General features: G+C 41.8%; 1 protein-coding gene across 1 annotated transcript in view; it reads left to right on the forward strand.

The window, feature by feature from the left end:
* Nucleotides 1-2,545, forward strand: part of Fam117b (family with sequence similarity 117 member B) — a 70,533-nt gene that overhangs the window by 42,411 nt on the left and 25,577 nt on the right. Inside the window, exon 4 of the mRNA XM_021160544.2 lies at nucleotides 1,915-2,028. Coding sequence (XP_021016203.1) covers nucleotides 1,915-2,028 — 114 coding nt within the window. The remainder of the gene's footprint in view (nucleotides 1-1,914; nucleotides 2,029-2,545) is intronic.

A 2,545-nucleotide genomic window follows, 5' to 3' on the forward strand; every position in this document is an offset into this window, starting at 1 on the left:
GACCAGGCTGGCCTCGAACTCAGAAATCCGCCTGCCTCTGCCTCCCGAGTGCTGGGATTAAAGGCGTGCGCCACCACGCCCGGCTGAAATTTAGTAACTTTATTATGGATAGCTTTGTGTTATTGTTTTCTGTGTATATGATTAATGTCATTTCAGTTTACCCATAATAGAAGTAAAAGAGAAAAATTCAGTCAAAGGAGAATAATAAGATAGCCATTAAAATTGGATTTGTAGCTAGGCGTGTTGGCACATGCCTTTGATCCCAGCACTTGGGAATAGGATGCAGATGACCAAGAGTTGGGGGCAAACTTTGATGTGTGGTTTGAATGAATGTCTCCTATAATCTCATGCATTTCAGTATTTTGTCCGAGTTGGTGGCACTGCTGGGGGATAGGTTTGAAAGGTGTGGCCTTGCTGGAGAAAGTATGTCTCTGGGGATGGTCTTAGAGGTTTCCAAGTCATGTGCCATTCCCAGTTTGCTCTCTACTTCATGCTTGTAATAAAAGATGCAAGTTTTCAGCCTCTTGTTCTAGCCACTGTTTTGCTCCACCATCTGATAGGATAGAATTGCGGCAAGGGGTAAGATGTACCCTTGCAGACCTGTGCCAAGCTGTGCCCTTGAAAAAAACATCTACTGTAAGAGGTTTATTGGGGGAGGGGAGAACTAAAGGCTATTCCAGAGTGGGGACATGATGGAGAGATAGAGGCAGACAAGGTGGGGGGTGCAGGACACACACACATACACACACATCGAGATCTGAGGTGGCTGGAGGCCCTTTTATGCACAGCACACACCTGGCGTTATCTGGTGGTGGCAGGTGGTGGTGACATTTGCTGCTGCTAGGTCCCTGAGAGCAGGCCAGTTGGAACACCTATTTGCTAACAGCATCATGGCCACTATCCCTCTATAACTGCAAGCCCAAACAAACTTCTTCCTTTTGTATTATCTTGACTCATGATATTTAATCACAGTAATAATACAAAAGTAGCTGATATACTTGGCTAATGAGATCCTGGCTCAGAAAACAGCAAACTGTATTCGATACTTAAAGATTTTATTTTAAGTGTATTTTATGGCTTGGCGTTCTTGTAGTTTCCTTCCTGTTGCTATGATAAAACATTTTGACCAAAAGCAACTTGATGAGAAAAGGTTTTATTTGCTTAAAGTGAGAGAGAGAAGGAGGGGAGGGAAAGGATGAATATCTCATTTCATCAAAACAGAGACAGCAGAGTGGAGTAAGCCTATAAAAGCTCAAAGCCTCCCCCGAGATGCACCATCTCCAGGAAGGCTTACATCCAGGAGGTTCCATAACTTCCCTAAAACAGCATCAACGCCCTGGGGGCATGGTGGCTCACGCCTTTAATCCCAGCACTTGGGAGGTAGAGGCAGGCGGATTTCTGAGTTCGAGGCCAGCCTGGTCTACAGAGTGAGTTCCAGGACAGCCAGGGCTACACAGAAAAACCCTGTCTCAAAAAACAAAAACAAAAAAAAAAGAAAGAAATCAGCATCACCACTTAGGGCCAAGTGCTCAATACATGAGCCTGTGGAAGATATTTCTCATTCAGATAGACACACTCGGCTTGATTTGTAAATATCATTTTAATTTTTGCATTTGTAAAGGCAACAAGAGATTAAGTTATTTCTAAGAGCATAATTTAAATACTGAAAACTGTTTAATACTTGAGAAACCTCAAGATTAACATCAATGTTCAATGTACTTCTGTTTTTCTTTAGATCTATACATATATGTGCATAAAAATATTGATCAGTTAGATTTTATAGTATGGTTTAAAATTTCAGATTATTACAGGTGAGTTCATTGGTTCTTATTAAGCAAGATTTTTGTTTTTGTTTTTGTAGCAATGTTTTTGTTTAGTGTGAAAAACACTGTTTCTGCCCATTCTTCCTTTCAGATTGCAAAATTACGCCAGCAACTGCAGAGAAGCAAACACAGCAGTCGTCACCATCGAGATAAAGAAAGGCAATCTCCATTCCATGGCAACCATGCAGCTATTAACCAGAGCCAGGTAAGGAAAGAGATTGCTTCTCGTCTAGGTTGTTTGTAATCATTTAGGATAGAATATCCAAAACCATGTGTGAAACAGTGGTTTAACTCATAAATCACAGCCTTTCTCCCTCCCTCAAATCTACAAAATAGTTTCATGTGGGAGGTGTATCCAGTTAACAGTTTAAACGTAGTTTCATTTATTTGCTTTGGGAGTTTTTTTTCCAGATAGGGTCTCTTTACAGAGCCTTGGCTGTCTTGGAATTCACTATGTAGAGCACGATGAACTCACAGACACCCACTTTCTGTGTTTATTCCCCATTGTGTTTTTACTCCAGGTCACTTCAGAGTTAAGATCAAATTTTATCAAATTACATGGTACATTGTAGGAGTTGATAAGGTTTTGTAGTGATTTTTTTTTTTCCGAGACAGGGTTTCTCTGTGTAGCCCTGGCTGTCCTGGAACTCACTCTGTGGACCAGGCTGGCCTCGAACTCAGAAATCCGCCTGCCTCTGCCTCCCGAGTGCTGGGATTAAAGG

Source organism: Mus caroli, chromosome 1 (genome assembly GCF_900094665.2).
Source record: "Mus caroli chromosome 1, CAROLI_EIJ_v1.1, whole genome shotgun sequence".
NCBI lineage: Eukaryota > Metazoa > Chordata > Mammalia > Rodentia > Muridae > Mus > Mus caroli.